The 20,307-nt window shown below is 54.7% G+C and overlaps 2 protein-coding genes across 4 annotated transcripts in view; one reads left to right on the forward strand and one right to left on the reverse strand.

The window, feature by feature from the left end:
- The window catches only part of PKN1 (protein kinase N1), a 39,373-nt gene extending 23,473 nt beyond the window's left edge, over nt 1–15,900 (forward strand). For all 3 annotated transcript variants that reach the window (XM_054461746.2, XM_054461744.2, XM_054461742.2), the window contains 15 exons: nt 1,988–2,097; nt 2,189–2,332; nt 7,685–7,760; nt 7,847–7,988; nt 8,079–8,172; nt 11,635–11,714; nt 11,791–11,866; nt 11,950–12,041; nt 13,414–13,590; nt 13,824–13,886; nt 13,984–14,060; nt 14,233–14,375; nt 14,645–14,752; nt 14,841–14,921; nt 15,634–15,900. In XM_054461746.2, coding sequence (XP_054317721.1) covers nt 1,988–2,097; nt 2,189–2,332; nt 7,685–7,760; nt 7,847–7,988; nt 8,079–8,172; nt 11,635–11,714; nt 11,791–11,866; nt 11,950–12,041; nt 13,414–13,590; nt 13,824–13,886; nt 13,984–14,060; nt 14,233–14,375; nt 14,645–14,752; nt 14,841–14,921; nt 15,634–15,837 — 1,667 coding nt within the window. In that variant the 3' untranslated portion in view covers nt 15,838–15,900. The remainder of the gene's footprint in view (nt 1–1,987; nt 2,098–2,188; nt 2,333–7,684; nt 7,761–7,846; nt 7,989–8,078; nt 8,173–11,634; nt 11,715–11,790; nt 11,867–11,949; nt 12,042–13,413; nt 13,591–13,823; nt 13,887–13,983; nt 14,061–14,232; nt 14,376–14,644; nt 14,753–14,840; nt 14,922–15,633) is intronic.
- Nucleotides 15,901–16,492: 592 nt separating this feature from the next.
- PTGER1 (prostaglandin E receptor 1) lies at nt 16,493–18,361 on the reverse strand. The gene is made up of 2 exons (XM_054461751.2): nt 17,409–18,361; nt 16,493–16,859 (listed from the first exon to the last, which is right to left on the reverse strand). Exons 1-2 carry the CDS (start codon nt 18,348–18,350, stop codon nt 16,593–16,595), a joined length of 1,209 nt encoding a protein of 402 aa, XP_054317726.2. The 5' UTR covers nt 18,351–18,361; the 3' UTR covers nt 16,493–16,592.
- Between the last annotated feature and the right edge of the window lie 1,946 nt (nt 18,362–20,307).

A 20,307-nucleotide genomic window follows, 5' to 3' on the forward strand; every position in this document is an offset into this window, starting at 1 on the left:
CTATAATTCGTAGTTGTAGAACCCCATGTTTGCATCCCCAAAAACTTTAGTTTAATTTTGCCTGGTATTAGAACTTTATATTGACAGGCTCATACAGACTGTATTGTATCACATGGCTTCTTTCATTCAACATTGTTTCGGGGCTAGGCATAGTGGCTCATGACTGTAATCCCAGCACTTTGGGAGGCTGAGGTGGAGGGATTGCTTGAGCCAAGGAATTTGAGCCCAGCTTGGGCAACGTGGTGAAACCCCATCGTACAAAAAAATGCAAAAAACCAAACCAAACCAAAAAAAGCATTGTTTCATTGTTTTGGTAGACTCATCCATTTTGTTGTGAGAAGCTATAGTTAATTCATATTTATTCCTGCTTAGTAATCCATTATGTTAGACTGAGCCATATCAAATTGCCTCTTTCTGAAAGCAAAAAAAATAGTTAAATATCAGCAATTTCGTACTTCAGCTACTAAGACTGTATAGCAGTTTTAAAATATTAATTCTCCTGTTAATGGACTGTGGGATGCCTCTATTTTGGACTGTTACATACACTTTCTATAAATGCATCTCCTGATGTATACCCACATGCATTTTGCTAGGGTAAATCCTTAGGAGTGGCCGGGTGCGGTGGCTCACGCCTGTCATCCCAGCATTTTGGGAGGCCAAGGCCAGTGATCACTTGAGGTCAGGAGTTCAAGACCATCCTGGCCAATGTGGCAAAACCCCATCTCTACTAAAAACACAAAAATTAGCTGGGTATGGTGGTGTGCACCTGTCGTCTGAGCTACTTTGGAAGCTGAGGCACGAGAATTGCTTGAACCCAGAAGGTGGAAGTTGCAGTGAGCCGAGATTGCGCCACTGCACTCCAGCCTGGGTGACAGAGAGAGACTCTGGCTCAAAAAATAAATGAATAAATAAATCCTTAGGAGTATGTTGCTGGGACTTCCATGTAGAATAAAATTGCATTTGGATCCCTGCCTCACATCACACCACATAAAAAAATCAACTGGATTAAAGGCTTCAATGTCAAATGTAAAACTTTACAGTGGGAGAAAAGTTATGGAGGGGAGGATTTACTTTAAAAAGGTAGCAGACAGCCAGGCCTGGTGGCTCATGCCTGTAATCCCAGATACTTTGGAGGCTGAGGCAGGAGAATATCACTTGAGGCCAGGAGTTTGAGACCAGCCTGGGCAACATAACAAGACTCATCTCTACTGAAAAAAAAAAAAAAGAAAAAGAGAAAAAGATAATAGACATGCCCCTTTCTGCCAGCATTTTCTTTCTTTTCCTTTTTTTTTTTTTTTGAGATGGAGCTTCTTTCATTCATTTTTTTTTGAGATGGAGCTTTCATCAAGCTCTTGTTGCCCAGGCTGGAGTGCAGTGGCGTGATCTCGGCTCACTGTAACCTCCGCCTCCTGGGTTCAAGTGATTCTCCTGCCTCAGCCTCCCGAGTAACTGGGATTACAGGCATGTGTAACCACGCCTGGGTAATTTTTTATTTTTAGTAGACACGACACAGGGTTTCACCATGTTGGTCAGGCTGGTCTCAAACTTCTGACCTCAGGTGATCCACCTGCCTCAGCCTCCGAAAGGTTGAGATTACAGGCACGAGCCACTGTGCCTGGCCGTTTTTATTTTTTCTTCCCTTCTCTTCTCTTCTCTTCTCTTTTCGACCAAGTCTCGCTGTGTCACCCAGGCTGGAGTGCAGTAGCACAATCTCAGCTCGCTACAACCTCTGCCTCCCAGGTTCAAGTGATTCTCCTGCCTCAGCCTCCTGAGTAGCTGGCATTACAGGCACGTGCCACCACGCCCAGCTAATTTTTTGTATTTTTAGTAGAGACGGGGTTTCGCTATGATGGCCAGGCTGGTCTTGAACTCCTGGCCTCAAGTGATCCGCCTGCCTCAACCTCCTAAAGTGCCGGGATTACAGACATGAGCAACCTTGTCTGGCCACTGCCAGCATTTTCTGACTGGGCCCTCTCTCCCATTTCAGGTGAAGTCAGCACTGTGCTTAAGCTGGATAACACAGTGGTGGGGCAGACGTCTTGGAAGCCATGTGGCCCCAATGCCTGGGACCAGAGCTTCACTCTGGAGCTGGAGAGGGTGAGCTGCGTTGGAGGACAGCAGGGCCTAAAGGAGGAGGGGTTCTATGCCTCTGGCACCCTGAGTGATGGCCGTCTTCCTCTCCCTCCAGGCACGGGAACTGGAGTTGGCTGTGTTCTGGCGGGACCAGCGGGGCCTGTGTGCCCTCAAATTCCTGAAGTTGGAGGATTTCTTGGACAATGAGAGGCATGAGGTGCAGCTGGACATGGAACCCCAGGGCTGCCTGGTGGCCGAGGTATAGCCCACACCTGACCCTGAGAAAACGCTTCTTCTCCCTCACTCTCCCAATTCCCAGTTTCCTAGAAGGGGAAAATATGTTTTAGGTCTGGCTCTTCCAGAAGAGGAAGATAAGTTTTAGGTCAGGCTCTTCTAGAAGAGGAAAATAGATTTTAGATCCAGCTCTTCTAGAAACGGAAGATATGTTTTAACTCTGCCTTTTCTAGAAGGAGAAGATACATTTTAGGTCAGGCTCTTCTAGAAGGGGAAGAGACGTTTTAGATCTGCTTTTTTCTAGAAGGGAAAGATATGTTTTAGATCAGGCTTTTGTAGAAAGGGAAGATATGTTTTAAGTAGATATCTTGTAGAGGGAAAGATATGTTTTAGATCAGGCTCTTCTAGAAAGGGAAGATAGGCTTTAGATCTGCCTGTTCTAGGCTGGGCATGGTGGCTCATGCCGGTAATCCCAGCACTTTGGAAGGCTGAGGCAGGAGGATCACCTGAGGTCAGGGAGACCAGCCTGGCCAACATGGTGAAACTGCATCTCAACTAAAACTACAAAATTAGCTGGGTGTGGTGGCACATGCCTTTAGTCCCAGCTACTCGGGAGGCTGAGACAGGAGAATCGCTTGAACCTGGGAGGCGGAGGCTGCAGTGAGCTGAGATCCCACCACTGCACTCCAGCCTGGGCGACAGAGTGAGACTCCGTCTCACAAAAAAAAAAAAAAAAAAAGATCTACCTGTTCTAGAAGGGGAAGATACATTTTAGATCAGGCTCTTTCAGAAGTGGCAGGTATGTTTTAGATCAGTGTATTCTAGAAGGGGAAGATACATTTTAGATCTGTCTCTGAACCTTGATAGAAAAGCACACCTTGGCCAGGTGTATCCCATCACTTTGGGAGGCTGAGGCGGGTGGATCACTTGAGGCCAGGAGTTCCAGACTAGCCTGGTCAACATGGTGAAACCCCATCTCTATTAAAAATACAAAAATTAGCTGGGCATGATAGAGGGCACCTGTAATCCCAGCTACTTGGGAGGCTGAGGCAGGAGAATTGCTTGAACCGAGGAGACGGAGGTTGCAGTGAGCTGAGATCACGCCATTGCACTCCAGCCTGGGCAACAGAGTAAGACTGTCTCAAAAAAAAAAAAAAAAAAGAAGAAGAAGAAGAAAAGCACTTTTAATTAGCCACATCAGTGATAGGACCTTAGCTGGGATTGGTTTTGTTCTGAGGCAAGATATTTAAAAAAAAAAAAAAAAAAGAAGAAGAAGAAGAAGCTGATTTCCAAATTTAGAAATGTTTAAAGAAAAAAGGAAATAAATTATAAAATTTCCTTCAGCCAGAAAAGAAATACAAAACCTGGCAACATATCGTGGTGATTGCCACCAGAGCTGCAGTTAAGAGAAAGTGGTTTCTTCCACAGCGGTGTGAGGGCGAAGGTCTGAATTGAGGTGGCCTAACCTTGGCAGTGTTGACACCTGGGGCCACGTCATCCTCTGTGGTGGGGCTGTCCTGCGTACTAGAGGATGTTCAGCCGCATCTCTCCCCACTGCTTACAGGATGTCAGTAGCACCGCCTCCCCCTGAGTTTTGACAGCCCAGAGGTCTCCAGACATTGTCAAGTGCTCCCTGGCCGGGAACCCCTGGTCTGAATGACATTTCTAGCTGAGTTCTCATAGCATAAGCCAGGCTCTGTAGGAGTACTTTGGCGACGTGAACTCATTAATTCTCACAACCAACCAACAAAAGAGGGACTGTTATTACTCAAATTTGACAGAGGAGGAAGCTGGGGCACAGAGAAGGGGCACTTGACCCCTCATTTAGCCAAATTATCCTAAAAAACTCTTTTAATCTTCTGCTAACCTATATGTGTACCCCATTTTACATATATATGATAGATTACCTATATATGTATACACACACATATTATCTATTATTTACCCACCTACGTATCCATCCATCCATTCTGTCTATCTATGCATTCATCCATCCATCTTTTTTTTTTTTTTTTTTTTGAGATGGAGTCTCGCTGTCTCCCAGGCTGGAGTGCAGGGGCGCGATCTTGGCTCACTGCAACCTCCGCCTCCTGGGTTCATGCCATTCTCCTGCCTCAGCCTCCCGAGTAGCTGGGACTACAGGTGCCCGCTACCACGCCCAGCTAATTTTTTGTATTTTTAGTAGAGATGGGGTTTCACTGTGTTAGCCAGGATGGTCTTGATCTCCTGATCTCGTGATCTGCCTGCCTCGGCCTCCAAAGTGCTGGGATTACTGGCATGAGCCACCGCCCCGGCCCAGCCATCTTATCAATGCATCCTCTATCCATTGATAGATACACCTATATTATCTACCTGTCTTATCTATGTATCCATCTATATTAGGTATCTGTATCATCTATTTATCTAATCCATCTATCCATTTATCTTTCTATCTATATATTATCTATCAACCAATCTATTTTTCCATGCATCCGTCTCTATTATCTGTCAGTTATCTTATCCATCAATCTTATGTATGCATCATCCATCCATCTATCCATCCCTGTATATTTCTCTCTATAGATATCTACCCATTCCTCTATCTCTATCTATCCCTCTCTATATCTATCTGTGCCTCTATTTTTCTCTATATAGCTATATCTATCTATCCATCCATCTATATTATCTATCAACTAATCTATCTTTCCATCTACCCATCTGTCTATATTATCTATCCATCTATATTATCTATCATCTTATCTATCCATCAATTTATCTATGCTCATCCCTCTATCCACCCATCTCTGTATATTCCTCTATCTCTATTTATATCCACCCATTCCTCTCTCTGTCTCTATCTATCCCTCTCTATATCTATCTGTGTCTCTCTCTCCTTTTCTCTCGATAGCTATATCTATCTATCCATCCATCCATCCATCCTTCTCTCTCTATGAATCCCTTTCTCTATCAGTCCCTCTCTCTTTCTCTATCTGTAACTACCCTTCCATCCATGCCTCTCTCTATCTACCTGCGTCTATATCTGTCTCTTTCTGTGTCTATTTATCCATCTCTCTATATCCATATCCCTAAGCAGAAGTTCTCCCCTGGTCTGACCATCAAGCACCAGTGAAAGAAAGGGGCGGGGCCAGGCACGGTGGCTCATGCCTGTAATCACAGCACTTTGGGAGGCCGAGGCGGGCAGATCACCAGGTCAGGAGTAGCCTGGTCAACATGGTGAAACCCCGTCTCTACTAAAAATAAAAAAATTAGCCGGGTGTGGTAGCAGGCGTCTGTAATCCCAGCTACGCGGGAGGCTGAGGCAGGAGAATCACTTGAACCTGGGAGGCGAAGGTTGCAGTGAGCCGAGATCGCATCATTGCACTCCAGCCTGGGCAACAAGAGCGAAACTCTGTCTCAAAAAAAAAAAAAAGAAAGAAAGAAAGAAAGGGGCGTGGAGAAGAGTTGACTCCAGATGGCAGAGCTTTAAAATTGTTCTCCCATTCAGAACACAGCCCAAACTAAATGGAAAGTGATGGTGGGTGGCCTGGGGGACACATTCTAAAGCGTTTCTCCTTGCCTTCAAGGTCTCTCTGTGGCATTCTATTTTGTTTTTATGCCTCTACAGAAGCACCATTCCATAGAGCTTTCTGCAGCTCTGGCCGGGCGCTGTGGCTCACGCCTGTAATCCCAGCACTTTGGGAGGCTGAGGCGGATGGATCATTTGAGGTCAGGAGTTTGAGACCAGCCTGGCCAACATGGTGAAACCCCGTCTTTACTAAAAATACAAAAATTCGGCTGGGTGCGGTGGCTCACGCCTGTCATCCCAGCACTTTGGGAGGGTAGGCAGGCAGATTACCTGAGGTCAGGAGTTCAAGATCAGCCTGGCCAACATGGAGAAACCCAGTCTCTACTAAAAATACAAAAATCAGCCAGGTGTGGTGGCACACGCCTGTAATCCCAGTTACTTGGGAGGCTGAGGCAGGAGAATCACTTGAACCCGGGAGGCGGAGGTTGTAGTGAGCCAAGATCGCACCACTGCACTCCAGCCTGGGCAACAGAGTGAGACTCTGTCTCAAAAAAAAAAAAAAAAAAAAAAAATTAGCCGGGCATGGTGGTGGGCACCTGTAATCCCAGCTACTCGGGAGGCTGAGGCAGGAGAATCTCTAGAGCCTGGGAGGTGGAGGTTGTGGTGAGCCCAGATTGTGCCACTGCACTTCAGCCTGGGCAACAGAGTCTCAAAGAAAAAAGGAACTTTCTGCAGCTCTGTTGTCGATGTACCCAGAGTAGCTGAGTTCTGTTGTAGATGACAATGTTCTCTATCTGAAGTTCGACCAGTGTGATCAGGGAACAAAAGTTTTAATTTCACTGACATTTTCACTAATTTAAATTTAAATCGCCACATGTGACAACCATACCAGACACTGCAGTTCTGTGACTTCAGCACCTTCTAGAAGTTGTGTTGGAGTTGGGAGAATTTAACTTGACAGGTGGCTTCCGTAGATGGGTGGGCACCAGCATTGCCTGGGGGCTTGTTGAAATATTGAGTGCTTTAAGGCCGGGCACAGTGGCTTGCACCTGTAATCCCAGCACTTTGGGAGGCCAAAGTGGGCAGATCGCTTGAGCCCAGGAGTTCAGGACCAGCCTGGCCAACATGGAGAAACTCCGTCTCTACAAAAAATACAACAGTTTGCCAGTCATGGGGGTGTGTGCCTGTAGTCCCAGCTACTCAGGAGTCTGAGGTGGGAGGATTGCTTGAGCCTGGGAGGTGGAGGCTGCAGTGAGCCGAGATTGGACTACTCATATGTGCATATAGATATGTGTGTGTGTATATATATATGTATATATATGTGTGTGTGTGTATATATGTATGTGTGTGTATATATATGTATATATGTATGTGTATATATGTGCTTATATGTGTGTGTGTGTGTGTGTGTGTGTGTGTATGTGTATACAGAGAGAGAGAGAGCGCGCTTCCTCCACTCCACGTTTCTAGCTCAGTAGGTCAAAGGGGGGCCTGGAAACCTACGTTTCTAGCAAGTTCTCAGGTGTTGCTGCTACTGCAGGTCTGGGGTCTGGGAGCACATGTGGGGAATGGGGTGTGGGATGGTGTGGCATCCGTTTGCGGTCGCTGTCAGTCTTGTTGGGTCAGATGCTCTCCCCACCTCTAGAAGGGGACCCGGTTGTCTGCTTCTTGCTTTTCCAAGACGTCCCTTCAGGAGGGGAGCCATGGTTTGCACTGATGACCTCTTCATTGTCACCTGGTACTCGTCTAATCTGATGCCACATGACCAGAACCCCACTTGGGCACGTACACCTGTGTTCCTAGGGGCTTCCTTACCAAGCTGTCTGCCTGCAGGTGGGCAGGGGGTCCTCACATTTTGGTCCCTTCCCCCAGGTCACTTTCCGCAACCCTGTCATTGAAAGGATTCCGCGGCTCCAACGGCAGAAGAAAATTTTCTCCAAGCAGCAAGGTGAGAGGGTGCTCCAGGCCTCCTGGGGGAGAGGCCAGGGGTCCTGGGAGTGTCATGGAGGGTGACGCCTGCCCCTGTCCCCCCAGGGAAGGCGTTCCAGCGTGCTAGGCAGATGAACATCGATGTCGCCACGTGGGTGCGGCTGCTCCGGAGGCTCATCCCCAATGCCACGGCCACAGGCACCTTCAGCCCTGGGGCTTCTCCGGGATCCGAGGCCCGGACCACAGGGTAAGGAAGGAGGGCCCCATGGTCCTGGCTGCCCCTTAAAGCCTGCGAGGGTCCCGGGTCCCAGACACACCCTCCTCTCGTCTGCTGCAGTGACATATCGGTGGAGAAGCTGAACCTCGGCACTGACTCGGACAGCTCACCTCAGAAGAGCTCGCGGGATCCTCCTTCCAGCCCATCGAGCCTGGTGAGGGTCCCCCCTTCTATCCCCGTAGGCCTGGCCTGGGCAGCGTCAGGGATCCTGCTCCAGGCTCAGAGACCACTAGGAACTTCCCTGGAGCCACGCAGCATGTCTGTGGCAGAACCAGGGCCCAGATCTCTATGCTGGTTAAAACGTGTGCCCAGATCCCCATCCTGGTTAAAAAACGGCTCATGCCTATAACCTCAGCACTTCTGGGAGGCTGACATGGGAGGATTGCTGAAGCCCAGGAGTTTGAGACTAGCCTGGGCAACACAGTGAGCCACTGTGAGCCATGATCCTGCCACTGCACTCCAGCCTGGGCAGCATAGCGAAATACTATCTCAAAAAACAAAACAGGCTGGGCGCAGTGGCTCACACCTGTAATCCCAGCACTTTGGGAGGCTGAGGCGGGTGGATCACTTGAGGCCAGGAGTTCAACACCAGCCTGGCCAACACAATGAAACCCCGTCTCTACTAAAAATACAACAATTAGCCGGGTGCGGTGGTAGGCACCTGTAATCCCAGCTACCCGGACAACTGGGGCAGGAGGATCAGTTGAACCTGAGAGGCGGAGGTTGCAGTGAGCCAAGATCACACCAACTGCGCTTCAGCCTGGGTGACAGAGCGAGACTTCGTCTCAAAAAATAAAAATAAATAAATAAAACTGTGAACTCTGGGGCTGGACCCCCTGGGTTCCCACCCCTGCCCTGCCACCTCTTGGCTCTGCACTTCACCTCTGTGCCTCAGTGCACTGCTTTGTAAAACGAGCATATTTAAAACTCACGTCAATGATAGAATGATCGAGAGAGTGCTGTTCTCTAAGCAGAGTCTACCGCAAGCTGGGAGCCACAAGGGGACCTGCCGGGTGATGGAAATGTTCCTTATCTTGATCTCGGTCAGAGGTCAGCACGTGTTTTCCAGAAAGGGCCGGAGAGTCAATATTTTTGGCTTTGTGGGCTAGACAGTCCCTGTCTGCTTTGTAGTTTGAAAGCAGCCACAGACGATATGTACACTGTAAGCGTGTCTCTATTCCAGTAAAACCTTATTGGTAGTACACGCGGAAGTTTGAACATTGTAGAACTTTCATGGGCAATGAAATATTATTCCTTTTTTTGTTTTTTTTTTATTCCCCCAACGATTTAAAAATGTAAAAATCAGTTCACCTGTGGTCCCAGCTACTTGGGAGACCAAGGCAGGAGGATGACTTGAGCCCAGGAGTTGGAGTCTGGCCTGAACAACATGGCAAAACTCCATCTCTCTCTTTTTATTTTTTTTGAGATGGAGTCTCACTCTGTTGCCCAGGCTGGAGTGCAGTGGCGTGATCTAGGCTCACTGCAACCTCTGCCTGCCAGGTTCAAGGGATGCTCCTGCCTCAGCCACCCGAGTAGCTGGGACTACAGGTGTGTGCCACCACACCCAGCTAATTTTTGTATTTTTAATAGAGATGGGGTTTCACCTTGTTGGCCAGGCTGGTCTTCAACTCCTGACCTCAGATGATCTGCCCGCCTCAGCCTCCCAAAGTGCTGGGATTATAGGTGTGAGTCACCGTGCCCAGCCACTGCATCTCTTAAAAAAAAAAAAAAAAGTGAAAGCCATTCTTAGCTCTTACAAACTATAAAAACAGGCTGGCCCACCAGCCAGCATTTGCCAACTCCTCGGCTGGCTGATGGTTTCCTGGGTGGATGCATATGTAACCTGTTCCTCTTGCCCACCTCACTGAATGCATTTTATTTATTTATTTTGAGACAGAGTCTCACTCTGTCGCCCAGAATGGGCGTTGGAATGCAGTGGCACGATCTCAGCTCACCCCAATCTCTGCTCACTCCAATCTCCGCCTCCCGGGTTCAAAGATGCCCATGCCTCAGCCTCCCGAATAGCTGGGACTACAGGCATGTGTCACCATGCCCGACTAATTTTTGGTTTTAGTAGAGACAGGGTTTCACCATGTTGGCCAGGCTGGTCTTGAACTCCTGACCTCAAGTGTTCTCCCCTCCTCAGCCTCCCAAAGTGCTGAGATTACAGGTATGAGCTACTGCGCCCAGCCTGAACGCATTTTATCTTTTATCTTTTTTTTTTGAAACAGGGTCTCGCTCTGCCACCCAGGGTGGAGTGCAGTGGCGCAGTCATGGCTCGCTGCATCCTTGGCCTCCTGAGCTCAGGTGATCCTCTCACTTCAGCCTCCCAAGTAACTGGGACTACAGGCGTGTACCACCACACCTGGCTAATTTTTTATAGATCTCATTTTTTAGAAAGTAGAAGTAATGGGTTGGGCGTGGTGGCTCATGCCTGTAATGCCAGCACTTTGGGAGGCCAAGGCAGGTGGATCACGAAGTCAAGAGATCGAGACCATCCTGGCTAACATGGTGAAACCCCATCTCTACTAAAAATACAAAAATTAGCCGGGCGTGGTGGCGCACACCTGTAATCCCAGCTACTCGGGAGGCTGAGGCAGGAGAATTGCTGGAACCCGGGAGGCAGAGGTTGCAGTGAGCCGAGATCACACCACTGTACCCCAGGCTGGGTGACAGAGTGAGAATCAGTCTCAAAAATAATAAAAATAATAATAATAAATGGACATTGTCGAGCCAGGCATGATGGCTTGCACTTGTAGTCCCAGCTACTCAGGAAGCTGAACAAAGAAGATCGCTTGAGCCCAGAAGTTTGAGACCAGCCTGAGGAACAGAACAAGATCCCATCTCTACAAAAATTAGGCCGGGCGTGGTGGCTCACGCCTGTAATCCCAGCACTTTGGGAGGAGGCTGAGGCAGGTGGATCACCTCAGGTCGGGAGTTGAAGACCACCCTGACCAACGTGGAGAAACCCCGTCTCTACTAAAAATATAAAAAATCAGCCGGGCGTGGTGGTACATGCCTGTAATCCCAGCTATTTGGGAGGCTGAGGTAGAAGAATCACTTGAACCTGGGAGGCGGAGGTTGCAGTGAGCGAAGATCACACCATTGTACTCCAGCCTGGGCAACAAGAACGAAACTCCATCTCAAAAAAAAAAAAAAGAAAAACTTAGCTGGACGTGGTGGTGCAAGCCTTTAGTCCCAACTACTCAGGAGGCGGAGGTAGAGTTGGAGGCTGCACTGAGCTATGACTGCGCCCCTGCACTCCATCCTGGGCGACAGAGCAAGACCCTGTCTCTAAAAAAAAATTCAGGTTGGGCATGGTGGCTCACGCCCGTAATCCCGGCACTTTGGGAGGCCGAGGCGGGTGGATCACCTGAGGCCAGGAGTTCCAGACCAGCCTGGCCAACATGGTGAAACCCCGTCTCTACTAAAAATACAAAAATTAGCCGGGCGTGGTGGTGCAGGCGTGTGGCTGGAGGAGAGTGAGTGAGGGGCTGCGTGGGAGGAGAGGTGAGGACAGAGAGGTCGGGGGCTGATCTTGCAGGGCCTCGGAGGCTGTTGTGGTTATGAGGGCATGTCTGACTCCCCTTGCTCTGGCCTCCTCTCTCCGCCACAGAGCTCCCCGATCCAGGAATCCTCCACCACTCCTGAGCTGCCTTCGGAGACCCAGGAGACCCCAGGCCCCGCCCTGTGCAGGTGACACCACTCCCTGGCCCCCTGTCCACCACCCCTGCCTGCTGTCCTTGTTCTCACCAGTGGCCTGTCTCCACAGCCCTCTGAGGAAGTCACCTCTGACCCTCGAAGATTTCAAGTTCCTGGCAGTGCTGGGCCGGGGTCATTTTGGGAAGGTGAGGTGGAGGGTAGGGAATTGGGAGAACCCCCCAGGTCCCTGGCTGGCCACTAAAACCACCCCTGCCCACTGTGGTTCCAGGTGCTGCTCTCCGAATTCCGGCCCAGTGGGGAGCTGTTTGCCATCAAGGCTCTGAAGAAAGGGGACATTGTGGCCCGAGACGAGGTGGAGAGGTGGGGACCTGCCGTGGTCCTCTGGGGACCTCTGTCTTCTCTTTTGGGAAATGAGTTCTCTCCTTGGAGCTGCAGGGAGAGTGACTCATAGTAGTCACTAACGCCAGGCACAGTGGCTCTCACCTGTAATCCCAGCACTCTGGGAGGCCGAGGCAGGTGGATCCCTCGGGCTCAGAATTTCAAGACCAGGCTGGGCAACATGGTGACACCCCCATCTTTACAAAAAATACAAAATAATTAGCTGGGTGTGGTGGCACATGCTTGTAGCCCCAGCTACTCATGAGGCTGAGATAGGAGGATCGCCTGAGCCCAGTAGGTCAAGGTTGCAGTGAACTGAGATTACGCCACTGCACTCCAGCCTGGGCAACAGAGTGAGATCCTGTCTCAAAACAAACAAAAAATTACCAATACCTACTAGCCTAATATCAAGATAATAATAGCTCTTAGAACAGTTATTCATTTGTTCTTCTGTGTAGCCCTATAAGATAAATACTGATGGCACAGAGAGGTTGAGCAATTTACCCAAGGTCACACAGCCAGTAAGCAGCAGGTCCAGGATTCAAAGCTACAGACTCAGGCTCTGAAGCCTGTGCCCTTCGTGGTGCCACCATACTGCTTCTGCTTTGGGGTCAGGTTCCTGGGTTCAAATCTCAATTCTGCAGCATGGGCTTGGAGATCCTGCGGAGGTCACTTCTCCCTTCAGAACCTCAGCTTCTTGGCTGGGCGTGGTGGCTCACACCTGTAATCCCGGCACTTTGGGAGGCTGAGGTGGGCAGATCACCTGAGGTCAGGACATCGAGACCAGTGTGGCCAACATGGTGAAACCCCATCTCTACTAAAAATACAAAAATCAGCCAGGCATGGTGGCGGGTGCCTGTAGTCCCACCTACTTGGGAGGCTGAGGCAGGAGAATCGCTTGAACCCAGGAGGCGGAGGTTGCAGTGATGCAGTGAGCCAAGATCGCACCACTGCACTCCAGCCTGACTCTGTCTCAAAAATAAAAAAAAAAAAGAACCCCTTTTGATGTGGAGAAGCGGAATGCTACTGCCTTCCACACATGGTTGTCAGGTGCTCTCTACACAGTGCCTAACCCCTCTAAACATTCGGTACAGGCACTGAGATTGTACTTGGTCTTCCCAGCATCCCTTTGATAATCAGGAACCCAAATGAGAAAGACTGAAACAAGTAAAGAAATTTATTGGTCTGGATCAGAAAAGTCTAGGAGTGTGCTGCCTTCAGGCATGGCTGTATCCAGGTGCTGAGATGACGTTTCTCAGTTCTGCTTCCCTCTGTATGGGCTTTGGTTGCCATCTGGGAGTCTGGGGTAAGTGGTGGCCATGGTCTCTGACTTCTGTCCCCCACCCCTCCCCAGCCTGATGTGTGAGAAGCGGATATTGGCAGCAGTGACCAGCGCAGGACACCCCTTCCTGGTGAACCTCTTCGGCTGTTTCCAGACACCGGAGCACGTGTGCTTCGTGATGGAGTACTCGGCTGGTGGGGACCTGATGCTGCACATCCACAGCGACGTGTTCTCTGAGCCCCGTGCCGTGTGAGCCCGCCCCCCAGCCCAGGCCCCTGCCTCCCGCTACAGCATCTGACACAGTCCCCCCGCAAGGCTGGCAGCCTGCTTCTCACCCCTCCACCCTCAGGCCTTGCTTCCCTCAGCCTCCCAGAGCTTTGGGGAGACTGGGGGGCTTTTGAGGATGTGGGAGCCAGGCTTATGTAACCCTCCCTCCTTGCAGGGTGGCCCCACCCTTCTCAGCAGCCTCTCTCTCTCTGCAGCTTTTATTCCGCCTGCGTGGTGCTGGGCCTACAGTTTCTTCACGAACACAAGATCGTCTACAGGTGTGTGCGTGTGTGCATGCATGTGCACACTGCCCATTGTGGGGACAGGGCCCCGACCCCCGCTCATTCCTCTTTCCAACCCTCCAACCCCCAACAGGGACCTGAAGTTGGACAATTTGCTCCTGGACACCGAGGGCTACGTCAAGATCGCAGACTTTGGCCTCTGCAAGGAGGGTGAGGGGCTGGCCTCGGGATTAGACAAAGGAGGGGGAAGGAATAGGGTCCCTAACCCTACTGGGGTGCCCCCCAGCCTGACCTGGGACAGGGCTGGCTGTGTGGACAACCCCACATTGGGCTGAGTGACTCCTCTGGCCCCCATAACCTCACGTGGCCTTGCTGTCCCCAGGGATGGGCTATGGGGACCGGACCAGCACCTTCTGTGGGACCCCGGAGTTCCTGGCCCCTGAGGTGCTGACGGACACGTCATACACTCGGGCTGTGGACTGGTGGGGGCTGGGTGTGCTGCTCTACGAGATGCTGGTTGGTGAGGTGAGACCCCGCCCCTGTGTGTCTCGGATCTCACTGGAACCTGTATGTGCCCAGGGTGGGATCCAAGTCTGCCTCCACCATGTGTTGTGTGATTGAGGGCTGCTGGCTCTGCTTCCCTGGCCTCAGTTTCCACATCTATAAAATGGGGCATTTCCCTGCCCAAGTAAGCCAGCACCCAAGAGCTGCAGCAGAGTGTGGGGCTCAGGCCGGGCTGGGTTTGGAGCAGCCAGAGGAGGGGCCTCATTCACCCCGGGCCTCCCTCTCCCTAGTCCCCATTCCCAGGGGATGACGAGGAGGAGGTCTTCGATAGCATCGTCAACGACGAGGTTCGCTATCCTCGCTTCCTGTCGGCCGAAGCCATCGGCATCATGAGAAGGGTAAGGACCCCCGACGTGGGGGGGGCCTGGGGAGGGGCACTGGGGCCCAGGAGGGGACAGATCCTGACACAGTGCTCCTTCCTCCAAGCTGCTGCGGAGGAACCCAGAGCGGAGGCTGGGATCTAGCGAGAGAGATGCAGAAGATGTGAAAAAACAGCCCTTCTTCAGGGTGAGATTCCCCACAAGGACCTCAGTGACCCCGGCCCTCCCCCAGGGCCGATTCATCACCCCACACCAGACGCCCCCCATGCCTAGCCGCTTTGCCTCAAGGGCCTTATTGCACCTCCAGGGCAACATCGTCACCTCCTTTGACACCCTCATTTCCCTCCTCCACTTTTGTTCCCCCCAGGGACCCTCCTAATCCCACATCTCCACTTTTCCCTTTTTTTTTTTTTTTTTTAGCCAGGGTCTCGCTCTGTTGCCCAGGCTGGAGTGCAGTGGCTCAATCTCGGCTCAGTGCAACCTCCGCCTCCCAGGTTCATGCAATTCTCCTGCCTCAGCCTCCCGAGTACCTGGGATTACAGGCGCGCACCACTCCACCACACCGGGCTAATTTTTGTATTTTTAGTAGAGACGGGGTTTCGCCATGTTGGCCAGGCTGGTCCTGAACTCCTGGCCTCAAGTGATCCTCCCGCCTCGGCCTCCCAAAGTGCTGGGATTACAGGTGTGAGCCACCGTGCCGGGCCTCCACTTTTCCTAATCCCTCTTCTCCACCAGGCTCTCGCAGGTGATCCTTCCTAAGCCCCAGTCCCCCCACCCCACTTTTCCTCTATATGCTGACTCCTCTCCGTGGTCCCCAAGCCCCAGGACTGGTCCCCACTGCCGCACGCCCCCTCCTCAGCCTCCAGGCTGACCCTCCCCTCCGCTTCCTTCCCCTGCAGACTCTGGGCTGGGAAGCCCTGTTGGCCCGGCGCCTGCCACCGCCCTTTGTGCCCACGCTGTCCGGCCGCACCGACGTCAGCAACTTCGACGAGGAGTTCACCGGGGAGGCCCCCACACTGAGCCCGCCGCGCGACGCGCGGCCCCTCACAGCCGGGGAGCAGGCAGCCTTCCTGGACTTCGACTTCGTGGCCGGGGGCTGCTAGCCCCCTCCCCTGCCCCTGCCCGAGAGCTCTTAGTTTTTAAAAAGGCCTTTGGGATTTGCCCGATCCTTGCATCCTCCGTGTCTTCTTGTGTGCAGTCATTGGGGGTGGGGGCGTGCTTGGAGGTGTGGACGTTTGGGGGGCAGGTGGCTGGGTGGTCGTGGGAGTCTCTAGTGATGGGGGTGTCATTTGAAGAGGATCAAGGGGCGGCGTGGACTCGGAGCTGTTCTTATGGTGGGGAGCGTGGGTAAGCCGAGATGGGGGGGGTGTCGGGATTGTGTTGAGGGGCGCCCAGCGGCATGGGGCAAAATGGTTTGGGGATAGGGTTTTGGGGCTGTATTGGAAGAGCTTAAAGTAGCAGTGAGCAGAATGGTTTCGGAAGTCCGTTAGGGCGGCAGCAAGGTCAGGAAACGCCCCCCACACCCTCTGTCTCTGCTCCCAGCGGAGCCCCAGCCCCCGCCGCCCGCACGGTGCGCTTGCTCCTGCAAGCCCACGGGCCCGGCACCCTCGAGCCTCCTAGAACCGCGCCCCCGTGTCTCCGCGCCCTCTTCTGGTAGGCCCCGGAACTGCATCCACCCTGGAGCCGCACGCTGCGTCCCTGCAGCCCCCGCGCGGCCCCAGTGGATGCCGAAACCCCGACGGGACGCACCGCCCTGCCTGGGCTCGCAGAATGGCTTTTTATTCCTCAAAGGCTCTGCGTCGCGCACCTGGGCCCAGCCCAGGGTGGGCTGGCTTAGTCGTTGGGCCTCCGGTGGTGCTTAGAAGTGGCTGAGGCCGCTGTGCCGGGAGCTGCGCAGCGAGCTGGCCTCCCAGGCGCTCGGGGTTAGGCCCAGCCCCGCGGGGCCGCCCTTGGCCCCGGCCCTCGGGGGCAGGAGGCGAAGCAGTTGGCGCAGCACGGCCTGGCGCAGCAGGATGTACACCCAAGGGTCCAGGATCTGGTTCCAGGAGGCAAGGCGCACGGCCAGGAACAGTGGCCGCTGCAGGGAGGTAGAGCTCCAGCCCCCGACGGCCAGCGCCACCAACACCTGCGGGGGAAGCCGGTGTGAGCCATAGAGCAGGCGCGGGCGCAGGGGGGCGCAGGGATGGTGGGGGCGTGGCTGGAAGGTAAAAGCCTGGGAGGAGGGGCCAGCCGTCGCAGGGAGGGTAAATGGGGATCCAGATGAGAAGCGGATGCGGAAAAAAAAGGGAGGGCAAACAAACACCTTCAGTGGGTGGGGGTCCGGCCGTAGAGGAGTCTCAGGTATCCCGGAAAGAGGAAAAACGAGGGGGTTGGGTGAAAGGACTAGGGAATGAAGCGCGGGGGCTTATAACAGTGGGGCAGGAGAGGAGGCTTGTGTGAGTCGGGTGCGCTACAAAGACCCCAAAAAGGAAGAGGCGAGAGGCGGCTAGGAGGAAGGATGGGAGGTCAGATGGAGAAGGCGATGCTGGCTTTCGGGGCAGGTGGGGCCTCCAGGGGTCGGGGCCTTGGTTGAGTCCAGGATGGAGGCCCCAGGAGTCCTGGGACGACAAAGGGCAGGAGGGTGCCGAGAGGGAGGGAGAAGGAGCGTGGCTCGAGGGGCCGGTGCGCCCCTCACCAGCATTGGGCTCCAGCAGATGCACGACACCACCATGATACCGACAAGCTGGCCCACCATCTCCACGTCGTGAGCACGAGCTCTGCGTGCCGAGCCGCGGCTCCGAGAGCCGCCAAAGAAGGTGGAGGCCGAAGCGATGGACGAGGCGGACGAGGCGGAGGCCGAGCGGGGTCCGCGCGCCCCCCAGCGACGCCGGCTGTCGAGGCCTGAGGCCGGGGGAGGCCGTCGGGAGCGGCGTCGCCAGCGGGCGCGTAGCAGGGCCAGGCCGCTGAGCGTGTTGCACACCAGCGCGGCGAGGAGCGCGACCAGGCCGAGGCTGGCGAAGAGGCCAGCAAGCAGTGCCTGGCGCCAGCCGCCCGGGGGACCCAGGCCGATGAAGCACCACGTGCCCGGGTACTGCAGCTCATAGCGGCCCACGCGCGCCAGCGGCAGCAGCGCCACGGCCAAGGCCACCGCGGCCACCGCGGCCAGCGCCAGGCGCGCGCGGGCGACCGAGACCCGCGCGGCGTGGAGCAGCGGCCGCGTGACGCCCACGCAGCGCTCCACGGCCATGCCACAGCCCAGCAGCAGCGGGCACAGGCCGAAGAAGACCATGCAGCCGCCCAGGAAGTGGCAGGCCCCGCCGGCCGGAGCGCGCCCCGCGGTGTACAGACGCAGCACCAGCGCGCCCGGGATCACGTGGCCCGCCAGGTCGGTGGCCAGCAGGCTGGCCACGAACAGCAGGAAGGTGGCGGCCGAGCGGCGTCGTCGCAGGCGGCCCGCGGCCTGCGCCAGCAGCGCCAGCGCCAGCAGGTTGGACACGGCGCCCAGCGTCATGGAGAAGATGGGCAGCGCGGGCGAAGCGCCCGATGGCGGCACGGCCGACGTGTTGGGGACCCAGGGCGCCGCGCATGTGGTCACCTCGCCCGCTAGGCTCAGGTTGAGGGGCCCGCAAGGGCTCATGTCAGGCGCCAGGGGTGCTGGATAGAGGAGAGGAGGGCAGAGTGAGGCTGGCTGGGCCCGGGCGGGGACCAGCCCACGGTGCCATCTCAGAACATCCGGGCCTGTTTGACTCCATGGCGTTCTCAGGCGGCCCCTCTGCCCATGGCAGTTGCCATGGGCAACTCCAAATGACCTGGCCACTCCATTTGGAAACCCTTCTCCCTCTCTTTTGCCTCTCAACACCCCATCTCCTGCTCCAGGGCCTCCCTCTAACCCCACGGCCCTTTCTCTGCCCTTTATGGTTTCCTGCAAGATTCCCCCCAGCCCCGCCCTCAGGCATCTCTGCCAGTGCCTCTGGGCCTCACAGGTCCCACCCCTCCGACCCCCACCTTCCATTTTTACACCGCAGCAAATTCCTGGGGCCTGTGGCTCCATCTGATAGCTCTCACCCTTTTCTGCCCCTGTGGCCCTACCTGACTTTCCCCATGTCAGCTTTACTCCAGTGCCATCCTCGATGCCCCAGCCCCATCTCTACCACCACGGGCACATCTCTCCCCACGGCCATGTCACTGTCCCCCATGGACCCATCGCTGACCCCACATGGCACAGCCACATCTGTGCCATGGACCCATCTCTGCCCCTGCCCCATGGACCTGCCTCTGCTCCACTGCGGTCTCTCACCAGGCCCTACCCCGATCACCTCTGCCTCACCCTGGGTGCCCACGGTTCCACTCCATATCCCTGCCCCAGAGGCCTGGAGGCGGCCCCACGACCATCCACTCTTTGATATCCTGGTGGTGAGGTCTGAAAGGGTGGAACTGCCCACCAGGCCAGATGGGGAGGGAGGATGGACGGACGGTAAGGACAGGGACACACAGATTGGGGAGAAGAGCCCGGGGACACAGGACGGACAGCAGGTGGCCATGGCCCCACCCCTTCATGCCCTCCTCCTCCCCAGTCAGGGACCCTCATGTGCAACCCGCTTACCCGGCACTGCCTGGGATGCGGGGTCCCCATCACCGGCTGCTCAGCCCTGTCGCCCACTGCACCCTGGCTCTCCGGCAAGCCGCTTGCTCCCTCCCTCTTCCTGGGGCGGCTCCTCGGCTCCTCCCGCCGCCCTTGCTGGCCTCCAGGGGCTGCTCCACCCCGCGCACGCCTGCTGGGGGCCTGGAGTGGCAGAGACCCCCCTCCCCCTGCTCCTGGCAATGGGCGGGGGCCACTCTGGGCCCCAGCGGCTCCCTCCACGAGGAGTGAGGCTCCCTGGAGTCGGTCTGGCCCCCTGTGACCCCCTCCTCCCAGCAGGGCGGGAGCAGCCCCCTTCCCCCGCCCCCGAGGATCGGGCCTCTTGCCTCATTAATAAAGCGGATAAAATCTAAACACTGGAAAATGTGAGCGTCGTCTGGGGCGGGCTGGGGCGGCTGCAGGGGGTGCCACTAACCCCCTCCCTTGGGCTTTGGAGCTAGGGAGGCTAACTCCAATTCTGTGGGGCCAGCAATGCCCCCCCTGTCCTGCCAAAGCCTTCGTGGATGTTGGGGTGGGTGCTGGTGGGCAGGGCCTCGGGTAGACCAGCTTGGGTCAGGCCCAGCCTGGCCAGGGGATCTGCCTACTATTTATACAGGGCTTAAGCCCCGGCTAGGGCCACAGCGAGTCATATCCTGGGAGGCAAGGGGAGGAGGCTGTAAGGGGGCAGGGGAACCAGGAGGCCTGGCGACCTGGGGACTCTCCCCAGTGTCTGGCTCCTGCTTTAAGATGGGCTGAGTGACACCTGGGACACACGTCCTAAGCCACAAAGACTCACCTCCTGCCCTGAGGTCACACTGGTGCAGCCTCACACCCTAAGACATACAGTCCTGTCACTTACCACTCAGTTTCATCCCGTCCCCATCTCAGCACAGCCAGGTTGCTGCCGCCACATCCCTGGACTCAGGGTCTTACCCCCAGCGCCTGGACACACCCAGAGTTACTGCCTCAATTCCAG

This window comes from Pongo pygmaeus, chromosome 20 (assembly GCF_028885625.2).
Source record: "Pongo pygmaeus isolate AG05252 chromosome 20, NHGRI_mPonPyg2-v2.0_pri, whole genome shotgun sequence".
Classification (NCBI taxonomy): domain Eukaryota; kingdom Metazoa; phylum Chordata; class Mammalia; order Primates; family Hominidae; genus Pongo; species Pongo pygmaeus.